A 22,308-nucleotide genomic window follows, 5' to 3' on the forward strand; every position below is an offset into this window, starting at 1 on the left:
TTCGTAGAGATTGGGTTTTGCCATGTTGGCCAGGATGGCAAAGTTTAATTTTTAATGGCCGTTTAGTAGTCCTTTGTGTGATGTACTATAATTTATTTGTCTCCTATGATTGGAATTTAGGTTGTTTCTAATTTTTGCTGACACAACACTTATATGTACCCATTTTGCCTCTTTGAATATTTCCATAGAATAACTTCCTGGGAGTAGAATACTTTTCTTAAAGGATTTGTGCATTTCAAGGCTTTCAAAATACATTGCCAAATAGCTTTCAAGAAAGGCTATTTATTTCAGTTTTTGGGTTCTTATCTTTCTAATTGGCTTTATGCTTACATTAAAATATGAAATTTTTATTTAGTTGCAGAATGAAGAAGAGTCTGGAGAACCTGAACAGGCTGCAGGTGATGCTCCTCCACCTTACAGCAGCATTTCTGCAGAGAGCGCAGGTAGGTAACAGGGCAAGGTGATCACGGAATCCTTAAAAACACTCTGTGCTTTGACATTACAGTTTAAAAAAAAAAAGCCTCAGAAGCAGTTGCAAGAAAGGTTACAAAGCAAGTCTGGATTTTAAATAATTGGGAAGTGGATACATTTAAAAATCACCCCCAGTTTATTACATTCATCTAAGAATGTCTTTTGGTTCAATTGTTATATATGTACTCTTAAGGGAATGGCTGGGTTTTGTCTGCTAGAGTTAGTGGAACTCCTTTTATTTCAATTCAGCTAATCATCAAAAAATTGTGACTGTTAAAATTCTGCAGCATATTTTGACTACAAGGATGAGTCTGGGTTTCCAAAGCCCCCATCTTACAATGTAGCTACAACACTGCCCAGTTATGATGAAGCGGAGAGGACCAAGGCTGAAGCTACTATCCCTTTGGTTCCTGGGAGAGTGAGTATAATTTGCCATGTTACTTGATGGCTGCTCTGTGGGAATTAAGTTATTTTCATTATCCAATTTTGATTCGTTACTTATGATTGTATTGATTAGTGAAAGTAGAGCTAATTTTAAAAATCAGGTACATTTGCTTTTGGGATAATAAACTCATCTCTTCTTAAAAATGATGAGGTAAATTACTAGTCAAACCTGCTCATTTTTCCTTCATCTCTCCTATTACCGCTACTTTTTCAAGTCTCCTGGGATGGCTGAAGTATCTTGAAGCAGAAGCACACTAACGTTTCCTTGATTCTGCACACTTAATATTTTGCTGTTGGGTGGATAGCTGCTAGGGAGGTCTAGGAAGAGAATAAATATATGCAAATTTGTAGAATTAAACTCATAAGAGAGATCTTCACATTGATTTAGATGAACTCTGTTCTTCCAGCAGTCCAGATCATGTCATTTGTGGGGACATAGTGAGTTCAGATTCCATCTAGCCTGATGTTGATTCATGGAGGTGGAGATTGGGATGCCATATAAGCCAGTGGAGATTATTGGGCACTCTTGGTTCTTGATGTCAGATATGTAAGTGCTGCATTTGTCATTTTGTAAATATTCATCCAGATTGAGGCTGATGAAGGTAGGGCATTGGACCAGATGCTGGGAGAATGGAAGCAGGATAAGTCCCCAGAAATGCGGGGACCATCAGGCCTCTAGGCTCTATTCTAGCAAGTAACTGGAGTGAGTGATGAGCAAGTACAGAAGCCTAGTCTGGGCAGTGTGATGGCATAGGCCCAGATGTTCCCCTCTTGGCTTTAAGATAGTAGACTGTTTACAGACACCACCTACTGTGAGGAGCGAAGCTCCTAAAATCATCTTGGCAGAAATAGTTTATGAGCCCAATCTAGGATGATCCTAAATGGTGATGATGTGCATTCAGTTCTTACAGGTACCAGGGAGAAACTAAAAACCCTAGTGTCTAAGAGCAAGACCATCATAATGTAACTGCCGTATATTGGAAGCAAACCACATGCTTGGTACTGTGCTTGATGCGTTTATATATTTTGTATATTGTTTCCAGTCTTCATAGTAACCTTGAAAGGTAGAGATTATATTATCTGCATTTTACAGATGTGAAAATTTAGGTCCAGAGAGAAAAAGTAATTTTCCCAAAGTCATATGACTGATAAGTAGCAGAAGTGAAAGTCAAACCCAGATATTCTAGAATCCAAAGTCCTTGTTGTTTCACTGTACTCTGCAGATCTGTTGCAATATATGGTAAATAGATCAGTATGGAAATTAGCTCTGATTAATCACATAACTCTTCAGAATACTTCCATTTGATAGAAGTACATATTTAGGAACTTCTTAAAGGGCTCTAGTATTCAGCAGACATGTATAAAGCACTTTTTAAATATAAAAAAAATAAAGATGCAGTATATTTTACAGTGGATAGGTAAAAAGCTTTGTATAAGGCAGTGTTCCTCATTGTTATTCAAAAGCCTAAAATCCAACTAGGGTAAAGGGCCCACAAATACTGATAACTAAGACACATAAGAGCAGTGGGCATCAAGAACTGAAACTTTTTACTGGGTGATCATAGGGGAAAATGAGATTTGATGTGGGCCCGGAGTTTTGATGGGTAAGAACATTCCAGAGGGAAAAAGGCACAGAAAGCCGGTGTGAATTCAGCCAGGTGGAGGCAGTTCTGTGGATGTAGTAATTGGCTTTGTATGAGCAAGAGTTTGTGAAGGGAGATAGAAAGTCGTGACTACAACTGTTGTTTATAGAATCTTTGGAATGTTAGATGGGGGTATTTAAACTTCATATGTAGCTTTTAGAGAATCCTTCAGAGTTTTTGAGCAAGGGTATGAGAGGACTTGTGTGGTGTTTTGGAAACATTAACTTGGCAGCAATTTCTAGGATGCGTCATGGTAGAAGAGATACCAAGAGGACAGGAAGAACAGTTAGAAGGCATTTGTAATATTATTAGATGTTACTTCCATATATTTTTTGGAGTATATCTTTGAATAGTTATGCAAAAAACAATTCGCTTTTAATTTTGGCAAAACCTTATTCTGCTGATATGAAGTAAGAATACTAGGTATTTAATGTTTTAAAAAATTAATTATAAAAATTCGTTTTTATAGGAATTTCAAACAATAGAGGAAGTATGTTAAGTTAGAAAAGGAAGCTGCCATTGCCACCGACTTCCCTTTCTCTAGTTCCCACTCCCCAGGGGAACCACTGTTAACAATTTGGGTGTTCCAGACCCTTTTCTGTGTACAAGTTTTGATATTCCCTAAAATATTTTTCATTTAAGGAGCCCTCATTGAACTGTGTACAAATCTATCACTTTTAAGTATATATTCAATTATTTTTAAATATCTCAACACACACCTGTATCAGTTAAAAAGATAGCCCACATGTGTTGGTATTGTTCATGATCATGTTATTTCTAGGTCTGCAATATTATGTTATCAAGTTAGGATGGAAAAGGTCTTATCTGCTGATAAGATTAGAAGTGAGATTTAGATCTGTATACCAATACAAATACATGCTTATGGAGTTGAGCAGTGGGCAGTTCTGTGGACTATTCATGTATGATCGTACTATTCTTTTTTCCCCTATATCAGCCTCGTAAAGCACTTGAGCTGGTTGATTTTATCTTTTTTTTTTTGAGACGGAGTCTCACTCTGTCGCCCAGGCTGGAGTGCAGTGGTGGGATCTTGGCTCACTGCAAGCTCTGCCTCCTGGGTTCATGCCATTCTCCTGCCTTAGCGTCCCAAGTAGCTGGGACTACAGGTGCCCGCCACCACTCCCGGCTAATTTTTTTGTATTTTTAGTAGAGACAGGGGTTTCACCATGTTAGCCAGGATGGTCTCGATCTCCTGACCTTGTGATCTGCCTGCCTCGGCCTCCCAAAGTGCTGGGATTACAGGCATGAGCCACTGCACCTGGCTGATTTTATCTCTAATTACTAATATTTTAGGTCCTAAACAGGTCCTCGATTACTGATATTCTAGAATTTAAACCAAATGTGTAAGTAAATTTTGTCTTTTGTCTTTTCTTGAGGTATATTTTTTTAAAGGAAGAGTAAATAGTTCTTTGTGAACTATTCTTGAAGTGTATTGTTTTTGAAGTGTATTAAATTTTTGAAGTGTATTGTTAAAGAACTTGGGTTATAAGATGAAAATTTCATTTAGAACACTGGGGATAGAAGAAAGATTTGCTTCTTTTCTAATTATATATTAATAATGCAAAATGGAATTTTAAACACACATTGAGCCTTTAATGCTCATAATTTTGAACTGAGCCAAAGCAATAACTTTTTTCCTTGCTACTCAAATTTACCCCTTCATTTTTCTTTATGTCTTCCCTTTGCCTAGAAATAATTCTTTTTCTTTTCATTTAGGATGAGGATTTTGTGGGTCGGGATGATTTTGATGATGCTGACCAGCTGAGGATAGGAAATGATGGGATTTTCATGTTAACTTTTTTCAGTAAGTATGTATGCATATCAGAACCACGCCCTACAAACTAGAGTGCTTTGGATTATGGGTGAATCTGACTGAATTAAAATAACTAGTTGAGCTAATATATTAATACATTATGTTTATTTGGTGCCTTTTACTGGAATGTTCAAAGCTTAATATACCTTTGTTTTAATATCCCTTCTCTTTGCCTTCTATTTTCATGAATACCTGTGGAAAATATAATTAAAGCAGTTATGAGGATGCTGCATTTTTACATGAGCTAAGCCTCATCTTCCAGGTCTACGGGGCCCTTTTGCGTTGCTTCTACTCATACTTAATCTGTAGAATAGGAATTAAATGCCTTTGATGAATTTTGCTCTGAAAGCTTCTTTTTTCTGACAGATCAAAGTCAGCCTGATTTTCTCCCTTCATGTTACTTGCCATTTATCTTTTTGTGTGCCTCACATAGAAGTGAGCAACCATTTCCTTTATTTGTTGTATTAGAAAGATAAGAAAATGCAATGCTTTTAGAGGTGATGTTATATAAGTTGTCAAAATTCAGAGAACAGGAGGATGAGTGACTTGAATCAGATTATTTGGGGGCACTTATTTAATGTTGAAGGCATTTATTTTATTTACTGGACTATATATATATAACACACACAGTAAAAAGCAGAGGTCAGGCTCGGCATGGTGGCTCACGCCTATAATCCCAGCACTTTGGGAGGCCGAGGCAGGCAGATGCCCTGAGGTCAGGAGTTCGAGACCAGCCTGGCCACCATGGTGAAACCCCATCTCTACTAAAAATACAAAAATTAGCTGGGTGTGGTGGCAGGCACCTGTAATCCCAGCTACTCAGGAGGCTGAGGCAGGAGAATCGATTGAACCCGGGAGGCGGAGGTTGCCATGAGGTGAGATCGCACCATTGCACTCCAGCCTGGGGGACAAGAGTGAGACTTCGTCTCAAAAAAAAAAAAAAAAAAAAAAGAGGTCAAAGGCTGGGCACAGTGGCTCATGCCTGTAATCCCAGCACTTTGGAAGGCTGAGGTGGGCGAATCACCTGGGGCTAGAGGTTCAAGACCAGCCTGGCCAACATGGAGAAACCCTGTCTCTACTAAAAACAAAAATTAGCCTGGCCTGGCGGTGCACGCCTATAGTCCCAGCCACTCGGGAGGCTGAGGCAGGAGAATCACTTGAACCTGGGAGGCAGAGATTGCAGTGAGCCAAGGTCGTGCTACTGCACTGCAGCCTGGGTGACAGAGTGAGACTCAGTCTCAAAAAAAAAAAAAAAAAAAAAAAAAAGCAGAGGTTGTAAGTATACAGTTTGGTGAATGTTAATGTTTGCTTTTTGCTGTTTTTTGGTTTTTTTGCTTTTTCCTTTTGAGACAAGGTCTTGCTCTGTTGCCCAGGCTGAATTTGGAGTGCAGTGGTGTGATCACTTCTCAGTGTACCCTTGACTTCCTGGGCTCAAGTGATCCCCCCACGTCAGCCTCCCAAGTAGCTGGGACTTGCAGGTGTGCACCACTGTGCCCGGCTTTTGTTTGTTTGTTTGTTTGTTTTGTTTTTTTCAGTTTTTGTAGAGATGGGTCTCGCTGTGGTGCTCAGGCTGGTCTCAAACTGCTGGGCTCAGGGGATCCTCCAACGTTGGCCTCCCAAAGTGCTAGGATTACAGATGTGAGCTACTGTGCTCAGCCTATTAAGGCGTTTTTGAAAGTGACTAGCAGTAGACATAAGTGTAAAACCTGATAGGGAGGAGTTTTTCTTGTTTGCTTTTTGGGGAAAGACAGAAGAATGGATGTTTTAGAGGAGGTATGGTGACGGTTGTGGAGGACAGGCTGTCTTTTATCCTGTGGAAAGTCATTTAAACAGAGGCAGGTGTAAGGCACTCTTGTTCTTGGGTAACAGGACATGTCTAACATCTTCCCCCTCCTCTGCTTTTGCAGTGGCATTCCTCTTTAACTGGATTGGGTTTTTCCTGTCTTTTTGCCTGACCACTTCAGCTGCAGGAAGGTATGGGGCCATTTCAGGATTTGGTCTCTCTCTAATTAAATGGATCCTGATTGTCAGGGTAAGTTGTATAACAGAAAAGATGGGCTCTACAGAGAGGCAATAATCAGAATATTTTTGAATATTTGATTTTTCATTTGCTTTTTTAAAACTTATTTCAGTGTGTTAAATGATTTTTGGTTTGTCTGTGGTTTCATGATGAAGCTGAACCAAAATCATTTGCAAATGGTTCATGCACACAAGTTTTGTTGTCAAATCTATTGAAAACTGGTCTATCATTAATATTGTTCACCATCTGCTTTCTTTGTTTTTAATGTTTATAATATGATAATGTATATGTTCTGAAGTTAGTTGTTTTTGTAATAAAAGGAAGGATATTACCCCTTTGATATCTCATCAAAAGCAGCCATTCCTCTCATTAATTCTGTTACAGTTTTAATCTAGCTCTCTTCTTCCTTCTTTTCTTTTCTCCTTCTCTTCCCCTCTCCCTTCCAGGATTGCTTATGCCAAAATGTTTGGGGAGCCAAAACTGTTTAACAAGTATTGCTCCATTAGGAGCCTACCTCTCAAGTAAATTATAGAGATGTATGTCTTTAGTGACTTCAGAGTTACCAGTTAGTTAAATTTGCATGAAGTAATTTAAAGTTGTAAAAGATCTAGGCTTTTAAAGTATCCTCTGATTTCAGATAAATTTATTGCTATCGTCAACCTTATAAACAAAACCAATTTATCCGTCATAAATTGGCATACTTAACTAACTAATGGGTGTTGCTTGACCACTGTAGTTTTTCTACGTAGTGCCACCTTATTTATTATAAAACATTTGTTAACGTTTTTAGGGTTCCAGAATCCTTTGGGAATCTGATGAAAGTTGTAAGCTTTTCCCCCACATAGCTAATATGTACTCATCTATAATAATGGACTTTAGGTTAAGAACTCGAGCCCTAAAGAGGTTTTCATTCCTTCCCTAAATTTTAATTGTTACTTTATTAACAAAGAAAATACTATATTTTAATTTTCGAACTACATTAAACTCTTGGACACCAAAGCCTCCAAGGAAAAGAGAAATAAAATTAATTCCAGTCTTTTTTTTTTTTTCAAACTAAATTTTCAACTGCATTTAAAAAGTGAATCAAATGGGCCGGGTGCGGTGGCTCACGCCTGTAATCCCAGCACTTTGGGAGGCCGAGGTGGACAGATCACGAAGTCAGGAGATCGAGACCATCCTAGCTAACATGGTGAAACCCCCTCTCTACTAAAAAAATACCAAAAAAATAGCCAGACATGGTAGCGGGGGCCTGTAGTCCCAGCTACTCGGGAGGCTGAGGAAGGAGAATGGCGTGAACCCAGGAGGTGGAGCTTACAGTGAGCCGAGATTGTGCCACTGCACTCCAGCCTGGGCGACAGAGTGAGACTCCTTCTCAAAAAAAAAAAAAAAAGTTAATCAAATGAATTAACTTGTATCAGGTAGGATGCTTTTGACTGTGAGTAACAAAAACCTAGCTCAAAATGGCTTAGAAAAAAATTTTTAATTGTTTTTTTAAATGGGGAAATTTTATTTCCCCTGAAAACAAGTCCCTGACAAGGAGGTTAGTTAAGTCAGTGGTTCTTTGACATCATCAAGGACAGCTGACATATCAGCATATTGGCACAGGTCCCCCCTCCCCTCAGGGTTAAAAGATGGCAGTTTCATGTATCAGTATTACATTGAAACACGACGGTGCTCAAGAGAAGAAAAAGAACTATTTAAAAAAAATTTTTCTACCACCTTTAGAAAGAAATGTTTTTTCTTTGAGAAGCAAGGAAAGCTTCTCAGAAGCCCTCAATTTCCACTGGTCAGAATGGCATCCTGTGCCCATTCCTAAACCAGCAAGGGAAGGGGATTACCCTGGTATACATGATAAAGCTTCCAAAGTCAAGACAAGGCTGGAGGAGTAGGAACAAAATCAGGCCTCATTAGAAAGAAGGCAATGGTATCATCTACTCAGGAGGCTGAGGTGAGAGGATTGCTTGAGCCCAGGAGTTCAAATGCAGCCTGGACAACATAGTGAGATCCTGTCTCTTAAAATTAATAATAATAATTGCTTTTGGCACTGAATAGGCAAAGTAAAACGATCATTATTGAAGCACATTTCTAGAAGAGCAAATATTATGTGGGGAAGATGTTTTCTAAAAAAACCAATTTTTGTATACTTTCAAAATAAGGAGTTAATAAAGCTAAAAGCTGTCATATTTAACAATTGCTTTTCCTTGAAAGGAAATAGATTTGCATTTATTGTAACCATTTCAAGCTAGTAATATGTAAAATACTTTCACTTATATTTTAAAATTATTCTAAAGGCTAAGTGATGGCATTGGTAGAACAAATAAGTCTTGCTGGTCACGGTAGCTCACGCCTGTAATCCCAGCACTTTGGGAGGCTGATGTGGGTGGATCACCTGAGGTAGGGAGTTTGAGACCGGCTTGACCAACATGGAGAAACCCCATCTCTACTAAAAATATAAAGTTAGCCAGGCATGGTGGTATATGCCTGTAATCCCAGCTACTCGGGAGGCTGAGGCAGGAGAATCGCTTGAACCTGAGAGGCAGAGGTTGCAGTGAGCCGAGATCACGCCATTGCACTTCAGCCTGGGCAACAAGAGCGAAACTCCGTCTCAAAAAAAAAAAAAAAAGAATAAGTCTTGCATTTTGTGATTTTGTGTACCCTTAAGTTAAAATGAGAAATTGTGTCTGTTAAGCTGCTATAAAGTGTTTTGCCTTATTTTTTAGTTTTCCACCTATTTCCCTGGATATTTTGATGGTCAGTACTGGCTCTGGTGGGTGTTCCTTGTTTTAGGTAAGTGTTTTTAATGTAAGAAAAGGCAAGAAAACATTACATTAAATTTTATAAGTAAAATTACTTGTAGTAAATGTTCATCTTGATTACTGTATAGTAATATATTAACAATTAATAATAAACATTTTAAAAATGTTGCTTTCTTAAAAATAGTCTTTCGTTACCATCAGAGTAACATGCACGTTAATAAAAAGTTTCTTTGTGGTTGTAGGTTCTTCCTAACCTATACATATATTCTTCTCCCCCATGTGATAAATGGGGTATGCTGATGACTCTGTAGTCTGTCAGTTTTTTTCCCCTTGTGAGCTATTGCCACACAGCATTTACAGACTCAAACCAGAATTGCTTATACACTTACTGCAGCCAGTTGAACTAACTCATAAGTGCAGGTGGCCCATCTTTGGTGGGTCTGTCAGTAGAAAACAGAAAATATGTAACCTCGCTAGACATAACTTCTGAAAGAACCACCATTGGATTTCCAGAATGCTTTAGTTTACCGTTGGTGAGAATAAGAATTATTTTACAATAGGCAAGAGGCCTTTTTTTTTTTTACAGAGTCTTGCTCTGTCGCACAGGCTGGAGTGCAGTGGCGTGATCTCGGCTCACTGCAAGCTCCACCTCCCGGGTTCACGCCATTCTCCTGCCTCAGCCTCCCGAGTAGCTGGGACTACAGGCACCTGCCACCACGCCCGGCTAATTTTTTTATATTTTTAGTAGAGACGGGGTTTTACCGTGTTGGCCAGGATGGTCTCAATCTCCTGACTTTGTGATCCGCCTGCCTCGGCCTCCCAAAGTGCTGGGATTACAGGCCTGAGCCACCATGCCTGGCCTGGATTATATTTTTTACTCTAAATATTTATTCTTAAATACTTTTTTCCTAGACATTAAAACAAAGAGATGAACATTGGAGTAAATTATTTCAATGTTGGCTTCTTGATTATATGTAAAGAAAATATATATGATACAGTTAGAGAGACCACCATCACTTCTGTCATTTCTACAAAAGAATAACAGGGCCATCTTGTGGCTATTAAAGATGGTGTGATTGCCTCACTGTGCTTCTGTGACATCAGTTTCTCCTATGTCCTGTTTTGCTTCTTGTTGCCCCCTTAATTAAGATCCTTGGTGGTGGTGCTGCTAATGGTTCTGGCTAGGACATCCTGGCACCCATGCCTGGCAGGTGTTTAATAAATTGAGGACCTGGGCCAGGCATGGTGGCTCACGCCTGTAATCCCAGCATTTTGGGAGGCTGAGTCAGGAGGATTTCACCTTGAGGCCAGGATTTTAAGACCAGCCTGGGCAACATAGCAAGACCTCGTCTCTATAAAAAAATTTTTTTAAATTAACCAAGCATGGTGGTTTGTGCCTGTAGTCCTAGCTACTTGGGAGACTGAGCCAGGAGGACCCCTTGAGCCCAGGAGTTGGAGCCTGCAGTGAACTATGATGGCGTCACTGCACTTCAGCTCGGGTGACAGCAAGACAGTGTCTCTAAAAACAAAACAAAACAGTTCAGGACCTGTTTTGCCAAAACTGACAGAGCCTTGCATTGCTGACCCTACATTTTACTTAGAAAACATAAATCATTCATCGCACCATCTACCACCTCCTCAACAGCATCATGTACTCTATGATTGGTCATTAGAATTCTAAGGAAAGAGAAATAGTAATTTTTTTTCCTCTATTGATTATTGAGAACTTCAGTAATAAAAATGACCAACAGGAGAATAATTTAGAAGAAATAGTTCCTTGGCTTGCTTATTTTCTAAACTGTACCTTTAAGAGAAAGGCTGACCACCCGTGTTTCCCCAAGTCAAATCCTGAATGGACCAAAGAAGAGCCCTTAAGCATATGTTCAGATTGATTGCTTATGGCATAAATAATTTAAAGAAATTTAATGGATTGATTCCCTTTTAAAGTTTCATGGGAGGAGGTTTTATAATCCTTCATCATTGATCATTCTTGCTATGTACCATTTGCTTGTAAGCAAAAAATAAGAGTTTGGCCCGGCGTGGTGGCTCATGCCTGTAATCCCAGCACTTTGGGAGGCCGAGGCAGGCAGATAACTTGAGGTCAGGAGTTCGAGACCAGCATGGCCACCATGGTGAAACCCCGTCTCTACTAAAAATACAAAAATTAGCTGGCTGTGGTTGCTCATGCCTATGATCCCAGCTACTTGGGAGGAGAATGGCTTGAACCCGAGAGACGGAGGTTGCGGTGAACTGAGATCGTGCCACTGCACTCCAGCCTGGGTAACAGAGCAAGATTCCATCTCAAAAAAAAAAAAAATATATATATATATATATAAAAATAAGAGTTTGGATACACTTATGAGCATTTGTGCCCAATATTCGGGTCATTTTGGGAACTTCCCTTTTGAAGAGAACCAGTTTAATGGTGTTTTGTCTTGCAGAGCTCTGTGCAGAGCTCCCAAGCTGGCTGCTCTTGAGCTATAGTTAGCCTGTAGTTTATTTGTTCCACAGTTATTTTTTAAGTTTTTTTAAATTAGTTGCCAACATTTTAAAAATCAAAATTATTTCACATAAAACGCCTGAATGTTTTTACTTTTCTTGAAAGTTGGAATATCAAGAAAAGCTAGCCTACATTCCACATGGCACCCTTTGGCTGGAGCTGAGTTGTTGCTATCTCCTCCATACAGGTCATGTGCCTTCCAGTTCAGTAAGATCCCACCACCATACCCCAACTTAGTATTTGAAGGGGTAACCCCTGCTCAATAGTCACTTGTTGCTTTGGGTCCCAAACAGAATGATGTTCCCCAAGCTCAGAGCTGACAGCTCTTGGTTACTGCTAAAAATCAGTTCAACTGTTCAAGTATCATTTTCTACCACTGAGTATCCCAGTAAAAGTATTTAAAAAAAAAATGTGCTAAAGGCTCAGAGACCATCTCTGAAAGAGGAAGGCCAGGAGGAGTATCTGAGTTTCCACTGGAGGGGCATATCACCTCTCTGCTGACAGTTTTAGGAGGTACAAACTTTTGTGAATGTATGGATTCTGGTGTAGTCACACAAAAAGAGTCTTACTAAGAATAGAGAAATAGGCTGGGTACAGTGGTTGACACCTATAATCCCAACTCTTTGGGAGGCTGAGACAGGAGAATCACTTGAGCCTAGGAGTTGAAGACCAGCCTGAGCAACATAGCGAGACCCCTATCTCTACAGAAAATTAAAAAATTAGCTGGGCATGAACCTGTTATCTTAGCTACTTGGGAAGCAGAGGCAGGAGGATCATCTGGGCCCAGGAATTCAAGCTTGCAGAGGTGTGATCATACCGCTGCACTCCAGCCTGGGCAACAGAGCAAGACCCTGTCTGTTAATAATAATAATAATAATAATAATAATAATAATAATAATAATAGTAGTAGTAGTAGTAGTAGAGAACTAAAGTTTCAAGTTGAGACGATGAGAATTGCTGTAATAGATAAAGGGATCCTGACATCTAGTGGACAACATTATATACTGTCGACAGAAAAAGCCCATGACAAGGAAGGTTATATTTTTTCTTTTTACTTGAGAAAAACACAGTTATAACCTCTTTTTGTTGTTGTTGTTGTTTGGAGTTCATTATCTTGCAATGCTTTTTTGGAACTCAATAGGTAGATTTTGATGTTTCTCAATGAGGCTTTCATATGTAAATGTTTGGCTCCATCTTATTTTTTATTTCCTTTTTAGACCAATTCAATTCTGAATGTGCGAAAGACACTATTGACTCTTACATTATACCTTCTCATTGAAGGATGGATAATTTGGTATGAAAATCCTCTGCAGATTCTGGAGGAAATTGCTCATGTTTTGATTACCTTTAGCAGAAAAATAACAATGTATCGCTATCAGGAGAGGGATTTCTGGGGAGGGGACTTAACATGGAAATTATAAATTCATTCATGACTTTTCTTTTTTAAATTAGGCTTTCTCCTGTTTCTCAGAGGATTTATCAATTATGCAAAAGTTCGGAAGATGCCAGAAACTTTCTCAAATCTCCCCAGGACCAGAGTTCTCTTTATTTATTAAAGGTATTAAAGAAAAAATTTATTCTAGTCCCAGTGTAACCATGTGCTACATTGTAGATTTCTGTTCAGTTTTAGAGTATCTGTGATAGGGGCATATAGAGAAAGTAAAGAAGGCACAGTCCCTGCCTTTTAGCAGTTTCTTGTCTAGTAACAGGAATTTTTACAAAAAGCTATTGATAAAGTCAAATTAGAAAAACTGCCATAGGAGAAATCATTACTTCATGCTTTGACAGTGTGAAAGAGGCAGGGGTCTTAGCAGTCATCAGAAAGCTGGGATATTTGGCTGCTTGACTGAATTCCAGCATCCTGAAGCCACTGCTTACTGTTGCACCAGTTCCAGAGGATGACATTCAGAAGGAACCCTTTAGGCATAATCACTCATCTCTGCCCCTAAATCCCAGAACCTGGAGAGACTGTGTAGTACTTTAAGAACTCCTTTTGTCTGGGCTGCTGACAAGCCCACCAAGTCTTCCATCTTTTAAAATTGTCATTGAGGCTTTCCCGATGGCTTTCTTCAGGTTGACATTCCGATACCACTCTAATGTGAGGAAGGTCAAACTCAAGAAAAGAGGAGAAAGGACCTTTTCCCTTGCCTAGAACAGGAGGACTAAGCCCTGCCAAGGCTCTTTGATTCACACATGATTTTCCCCAGAGGCTGACACTCCATCTTACATCAATGGCTGCCTGAAGGAAGAGGTAGAGAATCTTGAGAAAGAGTACACCAGAGAGAGCTCTCTCTGGTAACAAGTTCTAATAGGCTTTCTTGGACTTGGCTGTTTGTTCCTTGGGGCTTTGGGGACTGTGTTAATCATAGAGTGGAACCTTGAGCACCACCTAGAGGCCAGTCCAGTTGAAGGTCTTAGGCAAAGCATTATAAAGGATAGGTGGTGTAGTTCAGATAAACTTTACATGATAGTGGAGAGTGTGGGGAAGAATTTCAGAATCATCTGAGGCAGAGTGAAGAGCAAAAATAGGGAAGTATGGGGCTTGTTCAGAGGATAGCAGCTTGATTGGGGCATAAAGGAGTATTGAGGGTCAAGGCTAAAAAGTCAGGTTGAAACAGGTTTCTCAGATACCTTGAGCACCAAGCCCATTTGCAGTAGAACCATGAAATTGATAGAGCCAGCGACATGTTGGGTCAATGCAAGACTAAGCCCACGTGGAGCACGAATTTGTTCTGTACTCGCAGAGTGTCAGTTTATATAGGCAATCATATACTAATCGTGAGGTTCTCAATTTTGAAGACTTGTGGTGGTCTCAGGAGGTATGCTTCAAGAAAATAAAGCATCTACCATAGTTGATTTTCCAGGTGATAGAACAGCATTGAAAGCTTTTAGGCAACAGAATCATATAATGAGACCCTCTTGAATATAACAAACATTTTTTCAAGCATAGTATAGTAAACTAAAATTAACACTCATGGAGTTTTCCATGTGTCAGATAATATATTAAGCATTTTACATGGATAATTAAATGTATGTAGGTAAAGAAGGCTTAAACTGCTTTTAAAGTTAGTTTCATTATTAAAAAAACTAGTATTCATTATTAAAAAACAGGAATCTTTGATTGCATGTTTGAAAATGTGTAGCATGTCATGAATTTGAATTTAGTCACACAGTCTGGACACAGATGGATATTCATACCACTGGCCTGGGCCTTAATGCCTACAATGTGTCTTTGTTTATGTCTAGAACATAAGAGACTTATTAGATATTCTTTGCAGTTTTATTTAGTTACCATTGTCATCTTTCATCTATATATCAGATTGGAATTCATAGTTAGCCTTAGGTTTAACTTTTACCTATCAAGGATTCAAAAGCTAGTACTATTGGGTTGCTACAAGTCCTCCTTATGAAGGGTGCTGAAATCACCTAATATTTTCCCTCTAATACATTGACACCCAAGATATACTGAGGGGACAGATTTCTTTCTCTTTTTAAAAAAAAGTCATCAATTCTGTAGGTGTAGTCTAATGTTAGCTCTGAATTTCTGAATGGACTGAGATCACACTTCTGTCTATTCTCTTTGTTCTTCAGTTAGAAAGAAATTTGAATCTTTATTAGGGGATTGCATACCTTCTTCATCTTGGTTCTAAGCATAAGAAATAGCAGCCCAGTTGACAGAAAGCCTGAACGTCTCAGTTTTCCTGTGTTGTTTGGTGCTTTACTGAAAATTTTGTTGTTATTGTTTGGATTTTCTAAAATTTCTGAAATGTTTTTTGATATTCTAAATTTAAAACTATGTATGTGGGGTTGTGATTTGAAGTAGGCAGTCCTTAATAATAATGTTGTAGGAAGTACTAAGGGAGATTCAAGTGATGAGCCTGCTGGTGCTTCAGGAGTGTACGTTAAGAGTTGTCAGAAACTTTCTCAGAGGTAAATGAATGCACACCATTGGAGGGCATAATAGAGTTTATTTGCTTTTCTATTTAACTGTGATACCCTGGTTTATTTGAAATCATTCCTGACACACCCAGAGAATTCAGAGCTCTAAATTAAGGGTTTGAGGAACTTACAGCAGAATTTAGAATTCTAATGACTTCACTAATTTTCCAGGGATCCCCAGAGGGAACCTGAAAAGCCATAATATCCTATGGGACTGAGTTCCCTTTGTCCACTGAAAGGTTAAGAACTCTGTCCAGATCCAGATGTAGAATCCTTTCTTTCTCTAGTTCAGAGGACATTTAGTTTAATTTTGTTAGAAGACATACTAGAAAACCATCATGTGAAGTAAGAAAGCTTTATTTTTTTCCTCCCTATCAATTCTTTATTATGCTTATCACAGTTTTTAAAAAGTAATTATCTGCTAATTCCAACATCAGGTTAGATAAGTCTATTTGTATTGATGGATTTTTCTCTTGACTCTGGGTTACATTTTCCTGTTTTTACACACCTGGCCAGTTATTTCTTTGTTGCAGCATTGTTAATTATGTTGTAGAGATTATGAGCTCTGAATTTTGTCAGAAGGTTGTTGAGTTTTTGCCTAGCAGGCAGTCAAATTACTAAAGGATAACTTTGATCTTATTTCTAACTGTCATGTACAGTGATTCTTCTAGGGAGATAGGGATAGGGGAGAGGGAAAATGTAGTTTAAAAATCCTAGGCTAACTCCTGCTGAGGAAAATCACTGGTAAACTGGTGACTACTCTGCTAAATTGCCTCTCTTGACATTGTCAACCTGAAGCCATCAAAAGGATCAGAATACAGAGTTTATGCAAGTAGAAAGCTGGGAATGACCAATCAGAGAACACAAACTTTAGAAAATGGGGTCAGTGTTCCTAAAAGCTTTATTTTCTTTTATGGACTTCTACTTCTTTGATGGAGATGTCACCAATTAAAAGGTAGCTGAAGAAAGACACAGGTAGGGAATTTTTAAAATAACTTTGCCAGAAAGATACAGATACAGAATTTTTAAAATAACTTTACCAAAACAGAAAAATAATATACTTTCCATATTGTACTAGGATTTGGCATTTTACTAGAAAAGGGCATAAGAATAGTGACTTTTCTAGTCAGGCTACCTGAAATATAGTACAAATAAACCAATCTTGAAGTGATCCCAAAACACCTCTTTCTAATCAGTCAAAGTAGATATTACAAAAGCTAAACATTAAAGCTCATGTACTACTATCATAGGGGCAGCTCTCAGGTTCCTTTTCAGAGTCCATTTAAGCTTAAGGGAGGGAAAAATGTATTAATAAGCTGTTATCTGTTTTCCTACTTCATAACAAAATGCCAGAAGGAACTGCTAAAGGTGTGCACAGTGGCCATCAAGAAGTATGTGACTGGGCCGGGCGCAGTGGCTCACGCCTGTAATCCCAGCACTTTGGAAGGCCGAGGTGGGCAGGTCACCTGAGGTTAGAAGTTTGAGACCAGCCTGGGCAACATGACAAAACCCCGTCTCTACTAAAAATACAAAAATTATCTGGGTGTGGTGGTGTGCGCCTGTAATCCCAGCTACTTGGGAGGCTGAGGCAGAAGAATCGCTTTAACCCAGGAGGTGGAGGTTGCAGTGAGCCAAGATCACGCCACTGCACTCCAGCCTGGGCGACAGAGCGAGACTCTGTCTCAGAAAAAAAAAAAAAAAAGTATGTGACTGAGGAAGCAGAAGAAACCGATACCTGTTATAAACATCTGTACCTGAAATGGTAAAAAATGTAAAGTGTTTATACTTTTCTTATTTACCAGTTCACTGGAAAATACATTTTTATGGATTACCACCTCCTCTGATGCTGCCAGGTGAATGAGGAGTTAGCTACAGTAATAAGGCGGTAACACAGTTGATTGGTTATATCTAACACTATTTGTGTGGTACCAAAAGTACTTGTACATATGAAGCATAATATATTTTAAAATTATTTATTTTAACTGCATCTGAAATAGAAGGAAAAAAGGAGGTTTTTGAGCCCTAGCATTAATGAGCTAGGGCCTTCATAATTAAAAAAGTGACCTAGTGAGCTGTACCTATTAGGCATCAAATATTTTAATTTTTTTCTATGTGATAACAGACACTTTCATTTCTCCTTTTCTGTAATTTTTCTCCTGTTCCTTAATACTTCTTTTATTTTATTAAAGGAAATTCATCTCAAGGTAAAGGTTTACTTATTGGACTATGTTATAAGATAGCAAGATAATAGGGAAATGGTGTTTCCAGTAGAATTTTTGCTAAACAAAATTTACATGTCTCCAAGAAGAACTGGTTGTCTTCCTCTTGGAATTAAATGATCTGTAGGCTATTGGATTCCTTTTTTTTTTTTTTTTTTACAAAGTGATCTGATCTATAATTTAGTAATACGGTCCAGAGTCCCTAAGATCTGTTTGTTCTTCAGTTTGTGTACTGCCAGCATTTCTGTAACACTGCCACTCAAGCCTCCAAGTCTCAGACAGCAGTGCCCTCTAGCAGTCTTTCATTTGGAGATTGTGTGGTGATTGAGATTACCCACTGGTGACCTCTCTAGGTCCTCTTGAGATATTTTATTTTAATTTAATTTTTACTTCTCTTACTGAACAAGCAAAGGGATTTTTAATGTTTGTTGGGTGTCAGGCTTTGACTTTGAGGGATCTATTAAAGCTGTTTACCTATGCTAAAGCATCATAAACTAAAGAAGTGGCCAGGTAATTGTCCGTACCATATTGTATATTCTTGCAAACTCTGTTTTGACCTACTAGTCACTGTTTCATCAGTTTTCATCTATTAAAAGAAACTGGGCCGGGCATGGTGGCTCACGCCTGTAATCCCAGCACTTTGGGAAGCCAAGGCGGGCAGATCACGAGGTCAGGAGATCAAGACCATCCTGGCTAACACAGTGAAACCCCGTCTCTACTAAAAATACAAAAAATCAGCTGGGTGTGGTGGCGGGCGCCTGTAGTCCCAGCTACTCGGGAGGCTGAGGCAGGAGAACAGCATGAACCTGGGGGGCGGAGCTTGCAGTGAGCCAAAATTGTGCCACTGCACTCCAGCCTGGGTGATAGAGCGGGACTCCGTCTCAAAAAAAAAAAAAAAATATAGAAACTGATAAAACAAATTATTTATGTTTATAATGAGTCTGGCCTCATTGCAAAAACATTCATTTAATATTCATCTGCCAATTTTCTTTTTTGCTTCTACTTGGCTTTTAGAGTTCCTCATATTTTTGTGTCTCTGTCTCTGTGCTTTCCGAGGTCTTTCAATCTCTTATGTCTCTCAATCTAAAGAAAAGATGTCATTGTATCAGTTTCAGTGGTTTACTTCAAATCACAACACAAGTGAATTTATAGTTTGGAAAAATGTTGATAATATTAAAATATGTTCATTTCCTCCAGTGTGTTTGTAGTCTCTCTCCATTTTGGCAGCCTTTTAAATACTTACGCAGTAATCTAATCAGAAAAGATACAGAAGACACCGGGCATAGTGGTGCACGCCTGTTAGTGCCAGTCACTTGCGGGGCTGAGGCAGAAGGTTGGCTTGAGCCCTGGAGGTGTAGGTTGCAGTGAGCCGAGCTCGCGCCACTGCACTCCAGCCTGAGTGACAGACTCTTGTCTCCAAAAAAAAAAAAAAAAAAAAAAAAAAAAAGGAAAAGAAAGAAAAGACACAGAAGAGTTTCTTGTGGCTTTTATAGTAATTTGGAGGATAGAAAAGTAAGTTATGGGCCGATATTTGAGCCCATCCAACTCTCACTTCTTGCTGAGTACCACAAAATAGTTTCTCAATAAATGTTTATTAAGCAGTAAATGTATCTCTTTAGTGTTTCTTCTTTTATTCTTAATAGTTCTTCTTTTATTGTTAATATAGGGAATTACTTGTAGTTTTTCCCAAGTTATTTTCATGAGAACCAAAACAATATACTAGTACAGAAATGCCTCAAAGTATTAGATGAAAACTGCATTTAGTAAAATGCGTAGGCATTATTTCGAGAGCATTTATTTCAGTCAGATATATTCCTTTCTTAAAATTAGTTTGAAACTACATGTATTATTTTAAGAGAAACATGCCCCAAATACAATGACTTTTTAGGAAAACTTGTTTTTTAAAAGTATTTGTGGTACCTGTGAGTTTATCCTTGTTTTCTAATTTTGCCATGCTCGGTTGAGGTATAGCATGACGTGGTTGGCATCCTTACTGGAAAGCTTCCTTGTGCAATATCTAGTGGAATTGTTAGGGTAAACAGTATCTTCAGGTATATTAGGAAAATTACTTGTGCACTTGGATTATGCTCTCTGTCCCAAGTTTCAGTCATTGCTGACAGTGTTCAGTGTGGGATGCGCAGTAGCACTGCTTCCATTGTATTCTTTTGTTAAGAGGTTTGGAAAGAGAGACTCCTGACTTCAGGAGTTTTTACAAAAAGCATTCCAGTTTTTTCTAGTTCTAGAGGCCTTGATAACTTTAAGAACTGAAATTTTAATGTTTATTGAATACCGTGATGTCAGTATACAGTAATCTTAAAACTATGTTAAAATGCACTTGTGTCTCCAAACATCCTGCCTTCTTTTGTGACTACATCCTTCTCTTAGCCAAAATAACAAGCTAACTAGAGTTTCAATATTCAATATCCTTCTCTGGCAGATGTTTTCTGGCAAAGGCCTTCCTGCATTTATGAATTCTCTCTCAAGAAGCAAGAGAACACCTGCAGGAAGTGAATCAAGATGCAGAACACAGAGGAATAATCACCTGCTTTAAAAAAATAAAGTACTGTTGAAAAGATCATTTCTCTCTATTTGTTCCTAGGTGTAAAATTTTAATAGTTAATGCAGAATTCTGTAATCATTGAATCATTAGTGGTTAATGTTTGAAAAAGCTCTTGCAATCAAGTCTGTGATGTATTAATAATGCCTTATATATTGTTTGTAGTCATTTTAAGTAGCATGAGCCATGTCCCTGTAGTCGGTAGGGGGCAGTCTTGCTTTATTCATCCTCCATCTCAAAATGAACTTGGAATTAAATATTTTATTGTAAGATATGTATAATGCTGGCCATTTTAAAGGGGTTTTCTCAAAAGTTAAACTTTTGTTATGACTGTGTTTTTGCACATAATCCATATTTGCTGTTCAAGTTAATCTAGAAATTTATTCAATTCTGTGTGAACACCTGGAAGCAAAATCATAGTGCAAAAATACATTTAAGGTGTGGTCAAAAATAAGTCTTTAATTGGTAAATAATAAGCATTAATTTGTTATAGCCTGTATTCACAATTTTGCGGTACCTTATTGTACCTAAGGGATTCTAAAGGTGTTGTCACTGTATAAAACAGAAAGCACTAGGATACAAATGAAGCTTAATTACTAAAATGTAATTCTTGACACTCTTTCTATAATTAACGTTCTTCACCCCCACCCCCACCCCCACCCCCCTTATTTTCCTTTTGTCTCCTGGTGATTAGGCCAAAGTCTGGGAGTGAGGAGAGGCTTAGGTACTTAGGAGCAAAGAAAGAAGTAGCTTGGAACTTTTGAGATGATCCCTAACATACTGTACTACTTGCTTTTACAACGTGTTAGCAGAAACCAGTGGGTTATAATGTAGAATGATGTGCTTTCTGCCCAAGTGGTAATTCATCTTGGTTTGCTATGTTAAAACTGTAAATACAACAGAACATTAATAAATATCTCTTGTGTAGCACCTTTTACTGTAGATTAGTGCTTAATTTCTTGGCTTGCATTTGTTGATTGCTAAGGCAATTTTTTCTAATCTTAGGGAATCATTCAGTAGATGCGATTAAAAAACTAATGTTGGGTCAATTTTTTTCTTCATTTTCAGCACAAGAAGTCCTCTTATATCCTACTAAATACATTCCTAAAAATGTATTTGAACATTGGTTCTGTAAAAGATAATGGACTAAAAAAGTAGAGAGGAGTTGTAGAGATCTTAAATCATTCTGGAATTCCTAATTATGCTTCAATTTTTAGACATAATTTTAGATAATTTATTTCCAGTGTTTTCTGCATGTTCTCATTTGTTCTTTTTCTCAGTTGAATGCACCAACTGGTTTGAGTCCTGTGAGCATTCAGTCAGTTGAAATTAAAGATTCCTCATTTCTCCTGATTTCTATTCTTGTCTCAATCTTAAATTTAGAGACCAGTGGTTTTTATGATATCAGCCATTTGATTTTTTTCATTTTCTATTTAAGAAATATGAAGAAAAAATACACCAAGATGGTCAAATTACTACACAAATCAGCACCAGCACAGTCTGATAGCTGCAAATGTCCATTCATCTGCTGTGTATGTATATCCAGAATCAGCATAGGAAGTCGTTTAGGATGTCGTATATAATGCACAGAAGTGTGGGTTGTTTGAAAGCCAAACAGGAAAATTAGGAGCCTCCTGGATTGACATTTCAATGATCCCTCTAACCAGTTTATGGATTATTATGAATAATAGTGTAGTGTGTTCTTCTTCAGAAGTTATATTTGATAATAGAGGAGGGAGTTTTATGAAAGTTTCTTTGAAGATTTTTTTTTTTTTCCATTTCGAATCAGATTATAGCAACAATGGAGTTTGGAAGTTTGTATGGCCTATAATGTTCTAAGTTCCAGAATGAAAAGATCTGTAACTATCTGAATAGATGTGGACACATATAGCAGAGAGAACTATGTAAATTATCTTGCAGAACAAAAT

At 38.2% G+C, this 22,308-nt stretch overlaps 1 protein-coding gene across 1 annotated transcript in view; it reads left to right on the forward strand.

Annotated features, from left to right (window-relative positions):
- Positions 1-21,310, forward strand: part of NDFIP1 (Nedd4 family interacting protein 1) — a 44,073-nt gene extending 22,763 nt beyond the window's left edge. The window contains exons 2-8 of the mRNA XM_001153016.8: positions 356-443; positions 759-889; positions 4,293-4,380; positions 6,297-6,421; positions 9,130-9,196; positions 13,118-13,223; positions 20,261-21,310. Coding sequence (XP_001153016.3) covers positions 356-443; positions 759-889; positions 4,293-4,380; positions 6,297-6,421; positions 9,130-9,196; positions 13,118-13,221 — 603 coding nt within the window. The 3' untranslated portion in view covers positions 13,222-13,223; positions 20,261-21,310. The remainder of the gene's footprint in view (positions 1-355; positions 444-758; positions 890-4,292; positions 4,381-6,296; positions 6,422-9,129; positions 9,197-13,117; positions 13,224-20,260) is intronic.
- The last annotated feature ends 998 nt before the right edge of the window (positions 21,311-22,308 follow it).

Source organism: Pan troglodytes, chromosome 4, assembly GCF_028858775.2.
Source record: "Pan troglodytes isolate AG18354 chromosome 4, NHGRI_mPanTro3-v2.0_pri, whole genome shotgun sequence".
Lineage (NCBI taxonomy): Eukaryota > Metazoa > Chordata > Mammalia > Primates > Hominidae > Pan > Pan troglodytes.